Source organism: Danio rerio, chromosome 4 (genome assembly GCF_052040795.2).
Source record: "Danio rerio strain M-AB ecotype USA chromosome 4, GRCz13ab, whole genome shotgun sequence".
Taxonomy (NCBI): Eukaryota; Metazoa; Chordata; class Actinopteri; order Cypriniformes; family Danionidae; genus Danio; species Danio rerio.
The window spans coordinates 41,981,162-42,000,393 of NC_141024.2; the positions used below are offsets into that span (position 1 = coordinate 41,981,162).

General features: G+C 41.0%; 3 protein-coding genes across 5 annotated transcripts in view; 1 reads left to right on the forward strand and 2 right to left on the reverse strand.

Moving 5' to 3' along the window:
* LOC148680782 (NACHT, LRR and PYD domains-containing protein 3-like) overlaps window positions 1–19,232 on the reverse strand; it is a 463,735-nt gene that overhangs the window by 409,655 nt on the left and 34,848 nt on the right. For all 3 annotated transcript variants that reach the window (XM_088650066.1, XM_088650068.1, XM_088650067.1), the window contains 3 exons: window positions 8,456–8,629; window positions 8,032–8,205; window positions 625–798 (listed from right to left, as the gene is read on the reverse strand). In XM_088650066.1, coding sequence (XP_088506192.1) covers window positions 625–798; window positions 8,032–8,205; window positions 8,456–8,629 — 522 coding nt within the window. The remainder of the gene's footprint in view (window positions 1–624; window positions 799–8,031; window positions 8,206–8,455; window positions 8,630–19,232) is intronic.
* The window catches only part of LOC148680790 (uncharacterized), a 796,717-nt gene that overhangs the window by 354,442 nt on the left and 423,043 nt on the right, over window positions 1–19,232 (forward strand). The gene's annotated exons all lie outside the window — the stretch shown is intronic.
* The window catches only part of LOC148680812 (uncharacterized), a 451,921-nt gene that overhangs the window by 208,044 nt on the left and 224,645 nt on the right, over window positions 1–19,232 (reverse strand). The window lies entirely within an intron of this gene.

Below are 19,232 nucleotides of genomic sequence, written 5' to 3' on the forward strand. Positions count from 1 at the left end.
TTCGCTGTTAAAGGAGTTTGAGAAACACTTTCGCATGTCGAGATGTACATGATACTGTATGTGTGTGTGCTAATAAAGTTATTACTTCCTAATGTTATAATAGCATTGTAATGTTGGAGCAATGTGCTAATAAAGTTACATATGAGTACACAGTGGTTTCACGTTGACCGGTCCGCAGTTAGAAAAAGGTTGTGGACCACTGGTTTAGATAATATTAAGAGTGTCGTGAGACTTTTATATGTTTAGAAGAAACTGCAAACTGAACAAACAGCAGAGCATGTCTAAACTTCACCAGGACACAACAGATATAAATATAAAAATATAAAATATGAATAAATAATTCAGAGGTAATTCATTATAAAGGTCCTTAAAATAAACTGATTCCTTTAACTTTAAGTCACATTTGGGTATATTGGAAAAAGAAAAGCTCTGAAAGTGCAACATTTCATAATAGACTAAGTAAAGCTGATAAATATATTTATAGATAAACATACATTATTAAAGCTATGATTAAAATCACAACCCTGTAAATGTTTTGTTTCTTCTTCTGTCAATCCACTGAATGGGGCTCCACATCAGGTAACCCAATATGAAACTGTATCTGTTGAGTGGAGAATCATTTACCTCAGTGTGTCCAGTTTACAGTGTTGACTCTTCAGTCCATCAGAGAGAAGCTTCACTCCTGAATCCTGCAGGTCATTGTTACTCAGGTCCAGCTCTCTCAGCACACAGTTTGAGGATTGTAGAGCTGAAGACAAACTCTCACAGCACTGAACAGTGAGATTACACATGGCCAATCTGAGAAAGAAGAACACAGATTACATTAACAGTGTGATTTCAGTCATTCATCTGATGTAAAAACAAACTATGAGGTTAATAATATGACAAAACTATTGGAGTTTGTGTCAATTAGAATTATTGACTATTGTTATTTAATAAAACCGAATATTCAATGTCATTGTGGCAAGGGGGCGTGGCCGAGAGCCGTGGGAACGGGGTGAGGCCACCGCGTGAGTGGATACACGTGCGGTGCGCACCTGCCTCGGATCCCACGGAAGGAGCTCTGGACCATAAAAGGAGGACCGATGGCAGAGGAAGCCGAGAGAGGACCGGGCCCGGGCATGTTATTTTACTTTTGCTTTCAGTTTGACGGCAGGGCCCTGTAATGAAGTTTACGGCCCTTTGGCCGCCGGGAAGAAGGAGGCGGAGAACCGACGGAGTTTTAAAATGATTTATTAATAATAATGAGGGCAGCTCCTCACGGAGACTGCCATTTAAATCAAAACAAACGGACGGCAGCTCCTCGCGGAGACTGCTGTCAAACTGAAAGCAAAAGTAAAATAACATGCCCGGGCCCGGTCCTCTCTCTGCTTCCTCTGCCATCGGTCCTCCTTTTATGGTCCAGAGCTCCTTCCGTGGGATCCGAGGCAGGTGCGCACCGCACGTGTATCCACTCGCGCGGTGGCCTCACCCCGTTCCCACGGCTCTCGGCCACGCCCCCTCGCCACAGTCATCTAATATATTCTTGAATACTTTGAAATATAAGAAAACTGCTAAATTTGAGTTCAGATAAGAGGACCACGAGACTTTATATATTTATGAACCTTGTAATGATTGATGGGTCAAATGACATTAATCATGTGAAACACAAAAAAATCACTGATGTATTCTGATATTCCTATGCGTAAAAGCACAACTCTTAATGATGAAGTGAAACGTAAGAGAAAGGAAAGGCGTCTCTGGCAGAGGGCGCGGGCGAGCAAACAAATCAGCTGGACGAACTCTCTGTGAACCCCTTGCTACTTCAGATGACCCTCTTGCTAGTAGTCGAACGCTGAATGAACTCCCAACTTGTACTTTTGCTGAACTCTCTACCGAGTTCACGCACCTGAATTTGAGTGCATAACTATATAGCACATTATAAATCAAGGCTTATATTAAACAGCCAAAATGTTCATTTATATGATATAAAGTACTCTTGATGACTATATATCTGTCTTTTTACTGTTCAAGTGATTTAGCATGCTCCTTGAATGTATGATTTAAGTAGTCTGTGCACCTGTGTTTAGGGTAGATTTATGAATACTGTCACTGAGACACTGAGTATAAAAGCTGACATGTACTCTTCAGCTTTGCGCTTTCTGACTTCTGTATACTGAGAGTGGTAGGCCCTTTATTCTCAACGGAGAATAAAGTAATGACTTTTGTTTCTGTTATTTGTCTTTTGTTTATTCTACTTTTTCACTGGATTTTATTTTATTAATAAAAGTGTATTTTATTACTTTTCTTCACTGGAGTGGACATTGAATTCATTTTCCAGAACCCATCAAAGTTACCCTGTGTGGTAAAGTATGCTCTAATTTATTATTTTGCAAAATATGTTCTTTAAAGACGATTCTTTAACTAAACTCTCGCTAAGAAATATAGCGAAGGGAGGATCCTGATTTTAACTTTGTTTAATTAGGGTGATTAAATAAAGGCGAATCAGCACAACCTGCAAAATGCAAATGATCAGAGCCTGTCAAACCTGCTCCAATAAACCAATTCACAGATAAACTATAAATATAATCATTAAAATATAAAATATAAATAAAGATTTTAGAGGTAATTAGATAAAATAATCTACATAAAATACAATAAAATACACTGTTCCCCTTCTAGGGAACTTCAACACTGCGTCTAACCAGAACGCTAGGGGAACACCTCTTTTATACGCGTCTTGAAGCACATGTGAAATCAATCTAATGTAATTAAGCAGGTGTTGTCAGACCAGAGAGTATAAAAGCCTGTACTGAGCATTCAGTATCAACTTCTTTGCTTTCAAGAAGCACGCACGTGAAAATACACCCTCTTTCTGTGAACTTTCATTACTGATTTGCATACACAAAATACAAAAAAACTGACAACTTACTTTTTTATTTTGGTATGGCAGAGAAAAACTTTAAACGTTGTGTGCCTCCATGCCCTCGCTTTATTACGGCTGGTGACTCACATGATTTGTGTTTAGAGTGTTTGGGAGAAGAGCATGCCCTGGCAGCATTTGAGAATGCTGACTGTGGACACTGTGACGTTCTCTCCCGTAAAGAGCTGCGTAGTCGGAGAGAGTTCTTTAATAAAGCTCCCGTGGCGCACGCTCCTCGCGGTTCGGGTCCCGCTCGTGCTGAGGCTGAGCGTCGACTTCGGTCGTGGGGTTCGCAGCTAGATCTGGCGGATGAGATGGAGACGGACTCTGTCCTTTCTCTCTCTGGATCCGTGAGATCTAATCCTCCTTCGGGAGCGTCAGAAGCACGCTCTGCGGTTTCTTCTGCACCTCGTGGGAGGGCGGCGTCCTCCGTTTCCGAGGAAACCGAGGCGCCGCAGCAACAAATACAAAGAGGGTCGGGGAATCTGCCGCCCCAGTCAGTGGAATATGAGGAGTTAGTGGAGGTGATTTCACGTGCTGCTGACAGGTTCGAAGTAATAGATTGGCAGCCAGCACGTGAGCAGCAGCAGCTGCATCTGACAGGAATGCTGGATGAGAGAGAATTACCCAGCAGAGTAGATCCTCCACTAAGGGACCTCCCCTTTTGTCCCGAGCTACATGATGCGGTTTCTAAATCATGGAAAAATCCGTATTCAGCATGGTTAATGACACCAAAAACAGCTATTTATTCAGCAGTTCGTGGGCTAGGGGAAAAGGCATGTACAGTAATGCCAATGATAGAAGAGGACTTAGCACGTCATCGTCGTTCAGATCTAAAATCTGCAAGGGTCCCTCCTTTGTTGTCGAGACCATTAAGAGTAACATCGGGTCTAGTCAGTAAAGCATATATCACGGCTGGTCAGTCTGTTGGATGCCTGCACACCATGTCAGTGCTGCAGGCATATCAGGCTGACCTAATTAAAGAGTGCCTAGATGGTGGGAGAGCAACACCCGAACAGCTTCGAGAAGCTCTTCGGGCGTCAGATCTAGCTTTAAGAGCTACTAAAGAGGCAGCCTCTAGTTTGGGGCGATCTATGGCTACCCTGGTGGCTACTGAGCGGCACCTCTGGCTGACACAAGCAGAAGTGTCAGAAACCGATAGAGCTATTCTTATGGACGCTCCAATATCGAGCTCAGGGCTCTTCGGTGATGCCGTCGATCGCGTCGCCGAATCCCTCGACAGAGTTAAAAAACGCTCTAGCTCCCTCGGGGACTTTCTCCCCCCAAGATCAAAAAGTCAGGGGGCTGTTAAAAGACAGCCCCAGCCGTCAACCAGCTCCTCATATCATGAAGTACGAAGGATAAAACAAAGTCCTGACGTGTTGGGAGTCAGGCTTTCCAGGGCCCCCCCTGGACACCGAGAGCACCATTCAGCGCTCTCACTGAACCAGGGTCCACGGAGAAAGGGAGAGGCCACCTCACCACTTATGTTGGTGGGGGGCTCTGTGTCTCCCGGGGTGGGCGTTCCTCAGTGTCTGAGGGCATTGGGGGCCCCACCCCCTCTGCAGGGGGGTCAAAGAACAACCAGAGGCCAGTCTCGAGAGGCTGGTACCCCTAGCACATTTTTTGGCAGCGTGGAACCACCTGCCGATGGTGTCCCAGTGGGTCCTGTTCACAGTAAAACATGGCTACAAAATACAGTTTTGTGCACGCCCACCTCGCTTCAACGGTATTGCACCCATCATAGTGAAGCCAGAACAGGCTCTGGTTATGGAACAGGAAGTACTGGCCTTATTAGTAAAAGGCGCAATAGAGCGTGTTCTCCCACTCGACAGAGAGTCAGGGTTTTACAGCCGGTATTTTATAGTTCCCAAAAAGGATGGGGGATTGCGTCCCATATTAGATCTGAGAAATCTAAATCGGGCCGTCGGGGCCCTCAGGTTCAGGATGTTAACCATCAAAAACGTGGTGTCACAAATTCAGTCCGAGGACTGGTTTGTGACGATAGACCTGAAAGACGCATACTTCCATATTTCCATCCTTCCCCAACACAGGAAATACCTGAGGTTCGCTTGCGGGAGCGAAGCGTTCCAGTATCGGGTTCTTCCATTCGGCCTAGCTCTGTCACCTCGAACCTTTACCAAAATAGTCGAAGCGGCACTAGCTCCACTTCGTATGCAGGGGATACGTATCCTAAACTACATAGACGATTGGCTAATTCTAGCTCAGACTCACGATATGGCAGTTCGGCATCGAGATGTCGTTCTCACCCATATCAGAAGGTTGAGGTTTCGGTTAAACACCGCAAGAAGTGTGCTTGTTCCAGCCAGGACGACCATTTCTTTAGGTGTGCTATGGGACTCCATGACGATGCGAGCACATCTGTCCCCGCCATGAATCGCTTCGATTCAGTCAACCGTACACAGAGTCAAACTAGGCCAGTTCATCACTGTGAAACACTTTCAGAGGTTGTTGGGTCTCATGGCAGCAGCAGCCAGCGTGATTCCGTTCGGTCTGCTGTACATGAGACCCCTGCAGTGGTGGCTCAAATCCAGGGGGTTTTCCCTCAAGGGGAATCCTTTCCGCATGATCAAGGTCTCGCGGCGCTGCCTTCGAGCCTTAAGTATGTGGAAAATACCCTGGTTCCTGTCCCAGGGCCCAGTGTTGGGGGCTGTCTGTCATCGCGTCATGCCTATGACAAATGCTTCTCTGACGGGCTAGGGAGCAACGGGCTTGATCCGCATGATCAAGGTCTCGCAGCGCTGCCTTCGAGCCTTAAGTATGTGGAAAATGCCCTGGTTCCTGTCCCAGGGCCTAGTGTTGGGGGCTGTCTGTCATCGCGTCATGCTTATGACAGATGCTTCTCTAACGGGCTGGGGAGCAACCCTGAGGGGGCTTCCCGCAGTGGGACAATGGGGAGAACATCATCATTACTGGCACATAAACTGCCTGGAGATGATGGCCGTGTTTCTGGCCTTAAAACACTTTCTCCCAGATCTAAGGGGCCATCATGTTTTAGTCTGCACGAACAACACATTGGTGGTCGCTTACATCAACCAGCAGGGGGGTCTGAAGTCTCGAATGCTATGCAAACTAGCACATCGGATCCTCCTGTGGGCCCAGATGTCCCGGGCCATCTGAACATGGGAGCAGATCTCCTGTCGAGGCAGGGGGTGAGATCCAGGGAATGGAAACTTCTTCACCCCGAGGTGGTGGAGTCCATTTGGGAAAGATTAAGGAAAGCGCAGGTAGACCTGTTTGCTTCCCAAGAGACCACGCATTGCGTACTATGGTTTTCTCTCTCGCATCCAGCCCCTCTGTGACTGGTTGCCATGGTTCAGACATAGCCGAGGCTACGTCTGTATGCTTTTCCCCCGATCGCTCTGCTCCCAGGAGTCCTGGAGAGGGTCCGTCAAGACTGAGTACAGTTACTGCTGGTAGCCCCGGTTTGGCCTACCAGGATTTGGTTTTCGGACCTCATAGCCCTGCTGGCGGGTCTCCCGTGGGAGATCCCCATCAGGAGGGACCTTCTGTCCCAGGCGGGAGGAATGATACTTCATCCCCTACCCGACCTGTGGAAACTGTGGGTGTGGCCTCTGAGGGGGCCCACCTCATAGAGTATGGACTGTCAACCGAGGTTGCTCAGACCATTCTAAGCTCCAGGGCTCCCTCCACAAGGAAGCTTTATGCCCTAAAATGGGCTCTCTTTTCAGCTTGGTGCAGAGAACACCAGCTGAACCCAGTCAGCTGCCAGGTAGCCTCAGTGCTGGAATTTCTCCAAGATCGCCTGTCTGCTGGGTTAGCTGCATCCACTCTGAGAGTGTACGTGTCAGCTATAGCGGCCTACCGTTCTCCCCTAGATGATGATTCACTAGGACAGGATCCGCTAATTCGTCGCTTCCTTCGTGGAGCCATAAGGCTAAGGCCTGTCAGCACACACAGGGTACCGACATGGGATTTAACATTGGTGCTCGAGGGCATCTCTGTTCCCCCATTTGAGCCACTGCAGGAGGCGTCAGATAAGTTTCTGACACTAAAAACAGCTTTCTTATTGGCTATTTCTTCCTTAAAAAGGGTTGGTGACCTCCAGGCTTTGTCGGTTGCACCTTCATTTCTGGAGTTTGCTCCAGGCATGTCCAAAGCCTTTCTTTATCCCAGACCGGGGTATGTGCCTAAGGTGCCCACTCATGTGGCGAGACCTGCTGTGCTACAGGCCTTTCACCCGCCCCCATTTCAGTCGTCGGACCAAGAGAAGTTAAACTTACTCTGCCCAGTTAGAGCTCTGAATACATATGTTAACCGGGTTATCAACTGGAGAAAGAGTGAACAGTTACTGGTCTGCTTCGGACCCTCAAAAAGGGGGAGTCCGGCAAATAAGCAGACAATAAGTAATTGGATAGTTGAGACTATCTCATTATCCTATCAGGCTGCTAGACGCCCTGTACCTAAATTTGTTAAGGCCCACTCCACAAGGGCTGTCGGGGCCTCCAAAGCTTCTATTTCGGGCTCAGCCCTTTCTGACATTTGTTTGGCGGCAGGATGGTCGACTCCACATACATTTGTGCGTCACTATCAACTCGATGTAGACCCCTCACCAGGGTCCTCTATTCTCACTGCGTAGTGTGCGTTCACAGTCAGCAGTGAGTCTGGCCTAGTGGGTATTGCGTTCCCCTAGCGTTCTGGTTAGACGCAGTGTTGAAGTTCCCTAGAAGGGGAACGTCTCGGGTTACGTATGTAACCATAGTTCCCCGAGAGGGAACGAGACACTGCGTATTCCGCCATACTCTCTTCTGCCTGTTACTTCTTTCAAGCAAATTCGAAGTTGATACTGAATGCTCAGTACAGGCTTTTATACTCTCTGGTCTGACGACACCTGCTTAATTACATTAGATTGATTTCACATGTGCTTCAAGACGCGTATAAAAGAGGTGTTCCCCTAGCGTTCTGGTTAGACGCAGTGTCTCGTTCCCTCTCGGGGAACTATGGTTACATACGTAACCCGAGACGATTTCCTTGTGATTGAAATCACAACCCTGTAAATGTTTTGTTTCTTCTGTCAATCCACTGAATGGGATCCACATTTGATAACCCAATATGAAACTGTATCTGTAGAGTGGAGAATCATTTACCTCAGTGTGTCCAGTTTACAGTGTTGACTCTTCAGTCCATCAGAGAGAAGCTTCACTCCTGAATCCTGCAGGTCATTGTTACTCAGGTCCAGCTCTTTCAGCACACAGTTTGAGGATTGTAGAGCTGAAGACAAACTCTCACAGCACTGAACAGTGAGATTACACATGACCAGTCTGAGAAAAAAAATAACAATCAATATTACTGTGTAATTTTTTGTAAGTTGTTTAATGCAATACATAATTATAATCCATCCATCTAACAATCTACAGGAAAAAACGTCCTGAGTCTGGACATTTTGCAGTTTACTTAGAAAAGATTTGAATATATTTTTACAAACATTCATTATTAAAGCAATCCACTGAATGGGATCCACATTTGATAACCCAATATGAAACTGTATCTGTAGAGTGGAGAATCATTTACCTCAGTGTGTCCAGTTTACAGTGTTGACTCTTCAGTCCATCAGAGAGAAGCTTCACTCCTGAATCCTGCAGGTCATTGTTACTCAGGTCCAGCTCTCTCAGCACACAGTTTGAGGATTGTAGAGCTGAAGACAAACTCTCACAGCACTGAACAGTGAGATTACAGCACTGTAGTCTGTGTAGAGGACAAACACAATATTGATGTTAAGTTTGATATGTACGGCACTTTGCAGCAGAGGTGGGACCAAGTCATTGTTTGGCAAGTCACAAGTAAGTCTCAATTCATTGCCCTCAAGTCCCGAGTCAAGTCCCGAGTCAAGACAGGCAAGTCCCGAGTCAAGTCCCGAGTCAAAGGCAACAAGTCTCAAGTCAAGTCCAAAGTCCTGCAGTTTGATTTTCGAGTCTTTTTGAGTCTTTTTAACAGAAAAATAAAATATATACAGATTAGGTATGGTTGTAAGATCTGTATTAATTAAACAAACCTTTTTTTATTAAAGAACATTGCTCAGATATATAAAAATACAAATGCAATTTTCTGAAAAAGTACTGAACAGTGCTGCGTCTCGTCACCACAGCATAATGCACAAGAACGAGTTCCACCAAAAAAAGACTCCATTTTGCCTCACATCACACAGAAATTGCAGGTCTACTGCTTTCTAATTCATTAAGTTTAGTTGTGCTATGTTACGTCTTCGGTGATCAACTTGTGATTAACCAAAATTACATAACCTCAATGTGGTAGCAGTAGACCAACTCCTGTATATGCTGCAAAGTTAAATTGAGTGAAATGGGAATTTTGTCAATTGAATCTCGTGTGTGCTAAAGAGATGGAGTTGCAAATCTGTCTAGCAGCAATGTAAAATGGTAGCACATGTTGTTAATTAAGTAGGCTACTTCATACAAACAATAAAGTTGTTTTCTTCACATAACGTTGAAGAGCTTTGCTCTCTACCTTGTGTGATGCTCGTGCACGGATTTCCTCTGTTTGTGGACAAAACTGATTGCGAGTTCTCAAATTTTCTCTCGCTCTCAAATATGCACTGCTCACACACAAATTTTCTTGAGCGCTCTCAGAGATTATATGCAAACTCACAATTTGTGTCGTGTTCCCTCTTCCTTTCATGCTTTTTGATATGATTCATATTGCTGCACTGTTTAATAACAATACCCAAAATACTAAAATAGACTTACATATTAAATGTTTAATCTAATAAACCATAACATTTTGGTTGTTTTATATGATGAGATATTTTCAGTTTCAAACACTTAAAGACAGAGAATAGACCAGTGGTGCCCCCCTGAAAATTTGCTTAAGGGGGGCCAGAAGAGGCCAGCTACGTCAGTGGCACCAATCAATCCACAATAATTTAGTGGCTGCTATTTATTTATTGAAATATTGCATTGTATTGCATTTATGTAAGTAGATTAAAATAAATAATGTCAACAGCAAAATCATATCGGGTTGGCCACAGGGGTGGCTAGAGTTTACACAGGGGTAACACCCCTTGTAAAGAGGTTTACACCACTATAAGGCACCACTGGAATAGATGTTGGATGTAAAAAATACATTTTATTTTAAAAACATTTAAACAAAAACTAATGCAAGCAGAAATGTAACTTTGATAAAAATAAGGAAACACTTGATAAGGTATTATAGCCTACTGTACTATTCATTCTTCAAATAAATCTCACTATCAATCTCATTTTATCATGGCAGCTAAAATAAAGTAAACTAGTGTCTGCTGGCTTCCACTTTGCTGATGAGATTGTGGAGGACATTTTCCATGTCATCCTCTTCATTTTGAGGAAAGCTGTGCCACAGGGCCCCTGAACACGTATATTGGCATGTACTGTGTTTTGAACAGTAGCCTCCTACAGTAAAGAACTTCAATTGATCAGTTGTGGTAATACTATAGTTACTATGGTAACACAAGTGTAATATAAACAAATTACCCAGTGCTGTATTATTTTACAATATAGGGTATTTTATACTACAAATCACTACACTTTACTGTAGTAAAACTACACTTTGTATTATTTTATCTGTTCACTATTGGTAATACTACTGTATTATGAAGCATTCATTAACAAGTCGTAAATAATACTAGCCTAAAACATAAGTATAATACAAGTATACAACAAGTATAATACTCAAAAACACTAGAATTTATTAAAGAATTTACCTTAACCTTTTAGTTTTTTGTGTATTGTTAATAAATCGTATAGCAAGAAAGAAACCATATCAACATTCTTGGAATAACCCTTCGCTAAGCCTCGCCCTCCTTAGTTACTGTTGCTACGCCTGTCAAGCTTTCATGCCTGGCACATCTATTACAGTGTGTATGCGCTGGTGTCAGACATTCCCAAGGATTTAATTAGTCATTTTTGGCAAACAGGTGAGATATCTGAGAAAGCCAGACAAAAGAGGTGTAACATATTGTAACCTGCATTCTGGAGATAAACATTCCATTTAACATTCCAGAAAACAATCTGGGTGAATCGCCAGGACAATAAAATCACTTGGTGACGAAAAGTCTGGCTTGGTAATCCCTTGGTGACATGTTAACAAGTCTGGGAGACTTCACAGAACCACTCTCTGCCTACTTCAAAAGAACGTGACAGATAAGATAAGAAAAGGAAAAAAACCTCTTTAGCCAACATTCTGCTCACAGACAAGACATTCCTCAAAATTAAACAAAGACATTTATAACCCAAATCTCTTGTTTAATTTCATTTAACTTTTGTAATGTGTACAATACCTGATATAGACTATACACATTCACGCTTGCAGGCCTTTTTAAAAGCATCAAGGATGTAAGGATATGGGAACTATGTGATGTACTTGTAGAGTGTTTGGTGTCAATAGAATGCCCTGGACATTTTATAACACATGATGCATAGATCGAGACCATAACTCGCATTGCTTTATTCTTTAAAGCCCTGTATTAAATGCCTGTCCGCATGCTTTAGGCGGGCGCTCAAATTTGCATACGTGCAGCCCAGAGACAAAGGAAGGTTCGCGCGCAAACTTTCCCCTGAAATCATTGGTCAGAATGCTGTACGGGTTGTCACGTGACCCGCAGGTATAAGCACACTTCCCCCCAAACATCTGGGCAGAAAGAGAACTTCCCAAAAAGGAACATCATTGACGGTGGTCCCTTTAAGGGCCACACGGCTCTTCACAGCCGCATGGACTTTCCCGCCACGTTTTCTTTATTTTCCGGCAAAGTAAATTCAGTTTAAAGTTTGCGATCGTGTTCGTCCGAACTGCATTACAAACTCCACGCATCAAAGGACATCAAGAGTAGTTTTCATCACGACGGAAGAGAGACGCATAAAAGAGACCTCCAGACATGAAAAACCAGGTGATTTTAGTTATGCGATTAAGCTGTGCCCCTTTTATCAAAAAGGTGTTTTTTTATATAACCTTGGTGGTCCTTAATGGTGCGTGTGGAACTGAAAGTTTTGTCACTCTTTAATCTGAAATCTATATTTTCTAGCTTTACTATTTCTCTTTGCTGTTACACGTTCTATAGACCCGATATCTCCACGTGGTTTACCTTTGTTTTGTGTTTAATGTATGTTTGTGCGTTTGTTTGTTCGTTACGTCTGACTAGTCAATAAATTCCATTATAATCAAATGAATTGTATTGTTTGCCTCACGAGAAAATGTCACTGAAATACAGATTCCCCTGCCTAGCTATTATAAGTTGTTTAAAACTTTTGAATGATTAATCTACTTCACAAGAAGTAGCAATTAAATTCCCTTTTTCTAAACGAATAGATTACAGTGTCCGCTCGGAAGAGCGGCGGCTCTGCTTGTGTTCGTTTGGTCAAATTGACAATAAATTGATCCGGAATTATAATGATTAATCCCAGCCGGCACACGACCGACCTTCAACGTTGAAATATGGTTGAAATAAGGTCAGATGTGTTTTGAACGTTGAAATAATGTTGATAGAACGTTTAATGTTGAACAGTTGAAAAACAGCCTGCATATGACAAGGCTTCAACGTTGAAATGTGGTTGAAAATACGTCAGTTGTTGCTTTAATGTTGAAACAATGTTGAATGATAAATGGTAGAAAAAAGTTACAGAAATCCTTGTACAAATCAACGTTGACATTTTTTTATCATGATCTGTATGTTGAATTAACGTCATGGCTTCACCCAATATTCAACATGTTTGGTTACCATGGTATCGGAGGACTCGGCGCACGCGGCCGCGCGCAGCGCTTCACTTCACTTAATTACGAACACCTGACCTGCAGTGCAGCAGAATTCAGAGGTAAGCGTGTTTTTAGATGCTTTAATGTTTTATTTACCCCCCGATTTTGTTTTACACACAGTGTATCTTAAATGTGACTTGGTGTAGTGTTTCGAATTTTGAAGCATTTAAAACTTTCCAGTTTGGTTTAGTTTGCGCTCCGGTGACGCAGATAACCTCGAGGTAATGTCACATGTTTAACGTTAGTCTAAATGAGCGTTTTTATGGCAAATTCAAAGCGATAAACTCCAAACGCAGTTTAAAGTTACTGAGCAACGTTATAAAACAATATCCTTTTTATACGCTGTATCATTAGTGTTATCATTAAAAAGTGAACTGCTGTCGTTTCACTGTTGTTGTTGTTTTTGCTTTTAGACATGTAACTTACTCCAGAGACGCACTAACTTGCACAGCATTGAATGGAAAAGGCTTTGTCCATGTAAGTTTACTTTACCTTTAACTAAGCTATCTGTTAAATCTTCTTGGTGCTTTGGTTGGTGATGTTCTCTTTCTAATCTGTTTGTTTATTGATTGTTAGGCTATGTTGTGATATTATATTGTTATATTGATATTATTATTGTGAAATCATGTTGTGATGTTATACTATGTGACAGTATTGGGGAACAAATATGTATTTAGTTAGAAATTAATGCTTAAATTACACTTTGTATAGTAGCAGATAAGAGGTGTAATGGGTTTTAATTTTCTGGGTTTTCTGGAAGGTCCAGTTGAGGGGCATCAAGAACACGCAGATGGCCTAAACCTGTGTCAGCCTGGACAGACTGCAGTTCTGCTATTCCACGCCAAGGCTTTGGTATGGATGTCTGACTACTACTGTGTTCTCTAAAGGTATTACTGGAGCAAAACAACAGCATCCGTTACAGTGAAATTTGTATTCATAAAATAGTGATACATGTGTAGCAGGTCCAGTACATGTGATGTCATTGAGAAGTTGTTTTTATTAAATGTCATTAAAACAAATGAATAAACATGCTATTTAAATAAATCTAAATATTAAAAACTTGAGGATTAAGATGAGAAATGAAATGAATCATCTGTCTTGCGAAAGGGGTCTACTTAAGAATTCTGGTGTTTTCCAACTGAAAGGGATAGTTCACCCAAGAATGAAAATTTACTCACATTTTACTCCCCAAATGGTTTAAAACCATTATGAGTTTATTTTGTTGAACACAAAAGAGGCTATTCTGAAAAAAAACTAAAACCTGTAAACATTGACCTTCATAGTAGAAAAAATACTATAGAAGTCAATGGTTATAGATTTGCAGCTTTCTTCAAAATATCTTCTTTTGTGTTCAACGTGGTCAGTAAATGACGACAGAATAAACATTTTGAACTATCCCTTTAATTCTCTGTCCTACATGCAGACTTTTGTAGAAGTGCTACTCCTTCTAGAGTTTTTCTCAACCATATGTCTAAAAAGCTTCAAACAGCTTTTACAGTACATGTAATGGTTTACAACAACTTGTAATTATTAGATGTGTTGAATGTTTCATGATTCTTTACTGCAGCCTTTGTTAAAAAAAAAAAAAAAAGTATTTTTTTTGAGAATCTGAAATTTGAATTCTGGAAATGCTGGCACCAGTGGTGGCGACGGGCTTCCTGACGTTATCACACCTAATTCTTCACTTCTCTTAGTTAGGAATATTCAGATGGATAAGTCAAAATTATTGAGTGTGATGATATTATAGGACAAATTTGGATTCAATAAAAAATAAATATTTGAATTTCACTTTGTATAATAGCAGATACCAACTTAGTTGTAACCTCGTATTTCATTTATTGCAGGTTTTCTGGAAGCTCCATTTGAGGTCATCAAGGACATACTGATGGCCTAAACCAGTGTCAGCCTAGACAGACAGACAGACATCTATTGCAGTTCTGCTACACAAGACCAAACTCTCTGCTTTTGTATGGATGTCTGACTAGTACGGTGTTCTCTAAAGGTATAACTGGAGCAAAACAACAGCATCCGTTACAGAGAAATTTGTGTTCATAAAAGATATGTGTAACAGGTCCAGTACATTTGTCATAAAGGTTACATCACAGTAAGTACTGTAAAAATAACTTGTTTGCCTTTGCCACAACAGGTCATGGTGTGTGCATACTGCTCGTAGTAAACACACATGCTGATCTGATGCGGGAGAGATATACGCAAACACATTTGTATTTACTGTTTTGTTTTGCCTCACTAAAGTGTTGTTGGAGCTTGGTATGTTCACAGTTGAAATCACTGAAGTCACATGGAACGTTTTGACAATGTGTTTTGTGCCTTATCTGGACAATGACCATCTTGGGACTATTGCTGTCTGTAGAGGATGAGGAGCATTTAATCTAAAATATTTTAGTTTGTGTTCTGAAGATTAACAGGTTTCTGGGATGACACAAGTACTTAATAACAGAACCTATATGAACAGTTAATGTGACATGTAATAGTGAAATAGTGGTCCTACATTCACAAATGTGAGCCATTATTATAAGACCCCTGTGAACATGCAATTTTTATGATACTAATAATAATGGAATAACAAATTGCTTTTACTGTTGTGTTTGTGAGAGAGAATCAGACCATATATTCTACACATTTTCTTAATAATTTACTGAAATATTTGTCTACATGTTCCTCTGTCACAGGTGCTCAGTTTTGCTGCAGTAATGCTAAACACAATAGATGTACTTTATGCAAAAAAAACAAACAAAAAAAACAAACAAACTACTAAATATTTAGCATGCAGACCTGCAAAGTGAAGGAGTAATGTCAGGTTTAGATTATAGCATGAGTTTTCACTATTGTGAAAGTGAAGCTATTCATTCACAATGAATTGGAATAGCAAACCTCGTTATTGATTTTGTTGGAAACTCACCTGGTGTTTGAGAAATAAATATGTATTTAACTGCTAGACTGATATAGATGTTTTAGTGTTTTACACTTGATTCTTTGTCCCAGTGCCATCTTTTACCTCAAGTTTTTCTCTCAACCTATAAAACCTCAAACAGATGTAATGTATTTCACTTGTGATTCTTAGTTGTGAGTGATGTTTTTTATTTTATTTTTTTACTGCAGCCACTTTAAAAATGGGTATTTTGTAAACTTTGTAAACGGAATTGTATTTTGGAGACTGTGATGGTTGAAGCGTAGTTTAGTTACTTAGTTTAATTTAGTTAGTATCTGTCTTTCTGAAGACGGTAACACTTTACAATAAGGTTGTATTAGTAAGTGTTAATGTATTTACTAACATGAACAAAGAGCAATGAAGCATCTTTCATATAAAGAAAGTTCAGTTCAAGTCAGCTCAGTGCATTAATGTTAACAAGCATGCATTTTGATTTTAATAGCATCGGGACATATTTCAATTAATTAAATGATTAATAAATGCTGTACAAGTATTTGTTCTTTGTTCATGTTAGTAAACATTAACTAACTTTAATTCATGAAACCTAATTAAAAAGTGACTATTTAATTGTATGCCTTTTTCTGTATTTGAGCATGTATAGTAACCTACATGGTTTTAATGAACTATGTATGCTGTAAATGTTGCTGTATATTTAGAATAATTGAAATAATGAGGTGTGTATTAAATAAATTGATACACAGGCTAAGTTGTGTATTTGTGTCGTGTATTTTTAATTAGTAAAAATTTGTTTGCTATATTTATGGACTTTGCGTTGTATGTAATTCCTATTTAACTTATAGGAAATGTATGACGGTGAAACAACGTCACGGTATCAACGTTGATCCAATTTGCAAAATCGAAAGGTAATTCAACCTTCATTCAACGTCTACAAAACGACCATAATTCACCCATGAAAAAGGTAAGAGTGAAACAACGTTGTGATTTCAACGGTGAATCACCGGTGGTGGTCCGACGGTGAAACAACGTCACTATATAAACGTTGATCCAATTTGCAAAATCAAAAGGTAATTCAACGTTGATCCAACCATAGTCCTGACGTTGATTCAACGTTGAATCACCGTTGAAATGCCGGCTGGGATAATAATTTGTTATTGTTGATAATTAATATTCATAATCTGGGAATCCGCTCGGTCGCGCGAGCATGATCATTTACAATCATATGTTTGTTTGACCAAACTGACTGAAGCTTAAGCCGGAATATTAATAATTAAGAATAAACCGTTATTGTTGATTATTAATATTCATAAAATGAGCTAATTTCATGTTACATATATTGGTGGAGAGAATGCGGGCAGTTTTCCAAACATTTTCTGTGAAACAAACTTTCCAATTCATTGTGATTTATTAAGCGCTATAGAAGAAAAAAAAGGACCGCGAGAAGCATTTCCTTTTCTTCAAAGCTGGGAGGACGAAAATCCTGCTCCAGCCATTCTGTTCACTAAACACAGCAGAGAGCTGCCCATGTAGAGTGTAACAATTTAAACTGCAGTTCATATATATTTTGAATCGATTTTGCTGAGACGCACGTTCTGCAAATCATTTAAATATATTAGTGTGCCTGTCGGAGGAAAAGACACCTCTTTCAGCGCTTGTAAGACAGTTTGGAAACCCCAAACCTGTCCGTTTAAAAGGCCTTTATAGCTAGAAAAACTCTAGACTATTTCTCCCGTGGTTTCAAACTGTTAGATTAGCTGCCTAACGTTTAACCTCTTTGCTTCGCCGCCGTGCGAAATTAATTTCAGAACTGCTGGACGGTTCTAAATTAATGTATTTGGGAGCTGCAAGCTTGCCTGTTAACCGCTTTCTGACGAAAGGAATTCTCAGAATCATAAGCGTGTTTTAAATGGTACCGAAATCTGATATGGATGTGAATTCCCATATTTCAGTTATGTTCGTCCGGACCAAATCTGTGTACAAACGTGCACCGCCTCGAGAGACGTCTCGCATTTTATGTTTGTTTGTCTAATTGTAATGGTCGAATATTATTATCAATGTTACGGCAACATGATATAATGACCGCTTGTGCGAATCTTAGTGGTTCGCGCTTTGCCTTCGTGAAGTCAGCCGCATACCAAGTTATGAATGAGAACTCCTCCCATTCATAAATCGGCTCTTCGAGCGCCCATTGACTCCTCGTACACGTAACTCGTGCGCGCGCACGCATGCGTGAATGACGTAGTCACCACCCCAAAGCATAAGATCCGCCTTTCAGGAGGCAGAGTGTGTGACGCGGCTTACATCACAGGGCAAAACCACTCGCTAGCTTCTAACGACTAGCCTTAAAGGAAACTAACCCTTCGCGTCTTAATATTACCAAACTTTTAGCACAAGGCTAACCGGATGCGAAGCGTAACTCGTAACAACTTGCTAGCGGCTAATGCCAGCTAACGTTAATGCTTAAGCAAACCAACCCTTCACATTTTGTAACTAACAAACTTTAGCACAAGGCTAACCGAATGTGAAGTGCAACTCGGAAACATCTCCCCCTGTCTCCTTCTGCTCTCCTCACATCAGTTCCGCCCACCATTGTGTCTCAAGTGGTCTGAAATGGTCAAACAGTTTGGAGTTAATTTGTTTTAATTTCGATTAAGCATTTTATTTTCGCTGTTATCATTTTATCCAAACAATAGTTTAGTTACCTGAGTATAGATTATTGGTCTGTTTTTATTTCTTTTGGTATTATGAATTATTTTGTTACTTTCAATTTTTTTTATTAATTTCTGCCTTCTGTCTTTTTCATTTTAATACCGTTGTCCAGTTTATTTTGTTATTACTTGATTTTTAATCAAGTTCCCAATAATCTATTCTACACTTAGGTCATGTTTAATTTTAATTTTGTTGGTTTTGCTATTTGGGGAATAGCCTTTAATCTCTCTATTATTATCATTAATAGGCATAATTTTTCTTCCCTTTGATATCATTCCATCTTTTCCTCATGCCTTATTTATTCCTTCACCTCTTAGGTTATAGGGAAAGTATAACTATATTAGGGCAAGTATTAGTCTGAAGCTAAATTCAGAGCTATCAATCTATAGATCCCACATCTGATCAAAACATGTTGGGCTAACCCATTAACGTTTGTAGATGCCCCTAAATACTAAGGCACTCTTTCTACTTTTTCTAAGCCGTCCTGTACTGCTTTTACCTATAGGGGATTATTATGATTATTCTTTTAGATTCTTTTATGCCGATTTAATTTTCCTTTAGCCTCCCTCCATCACACGGTGATAACCTTCTCTATCCATCAGATACTACAGCATACTAAGATTCCTACTCCAACTGGCCCGCCCAGAATAGTAGATCCATAGTACTGCCCGTATCCGGACCCGAGTCCTCTGTGCTTGTGTGGTTAAGTGTACAGGTTATTCAGGTTGCAGATCAAAAGATTGGGTTCATCTGTCTGACATAACTGACCCCTGCTGAAGGATGCGTTAGATACCTTGGCGTTTTGTCTCTCCGGCTTGTGTGGATCACAGTGGCATCAGCAATCGTACTCCAAGAAGCACCATTCGTGTCAACTGGCATACGATCAATCTTGGTTAATTACCCTGTCATGATTCCACACACGTGCCCGCCTGA